Source organism: Fulmarus glacialis, unplaced genomic scaffold, assembly GCF_000690835.1.
Source record: "Fulmarus glacialis isolate BGI_N327 unplaced genomic scaffold, ASM69083v1 scaffold6082, whole genome shotgun sequence".
NCBI classification, from domain to species: Eukaryota; Metazoa; Chordata; class Aves; order Procellariiformes; family Procellariidae; genus Fulmarus; species Fulmarus glacialis.
The window spans coordinates 2684-3145 of NW_009195827.1; the positions used below are offsets into that span (position 1 = coordinate 2684).

General features: G+C 60.8%; 1 protein-coding gene across 1 annotated transcript in view; it reads left to right on the plus strand.

Moving 5' to 3' along the window:
• The window catches only part of LOC104084389 (neurofilament heavy polypeptide-like), a gene marked incomplete at its 3' end in the record, with an annotated part of 3021 nt that extends 2560 nt beyond the window's left edge, over nucleotides 1-461 (plus strand). The window contains 1 exon segment of the mRNA XM_009588217.1: nucleotides 6-461. Coding sequence (XP_009586512.1) covers nucleotides 6-461 — 456 coding nt within the window.
• Nucleotide 462: the final 1 nt, after the last annotated feature.

Genomic DNA, 462 nt, shown 5'->3' on the forward strand with positions numbered 1-462 from the left:
CCCCCTCAAAGGAGGAGGCCAAGACCCCGGCCGTGAAGTCCCCTGAGAAAGTCAAATCTCCTGCGAAGGAGGAAGCCAAGTCTCCGCAGAAGGAAGCAGTCCCGGCCAAGGAGCCCACCCCCTCCCCTCCAAAGGAGCCGAAAGCCCCTGCGAAGGAAGAGCAACCCAAGGAGGCAAAGGGTCCCTCCAAGCCCGGAGCTGAGGAGAGCAGGAAAGAGGAAGCTCCCAAGAAAGATGTCCCGGCCAAGGTGGAGGAGAAACCCAAAGAAAAGGTGGCTGCTGTGCCGGAGCGTCCAGCCCCAGAGGTGAAGGAGACCACCAAGCCAGGCCCCAAACCTGGAGAAGAAGGAAAGGCCGAGAAGGAGGCTCCACCAAAACCTCAGCAGGAGGTCGGCAAAGTTGCTGCGAAGGAGGCTGAGAAGCCAAAGGCCGAGGAGAAGGCGGAGGAGGCCAAGAAGGAGA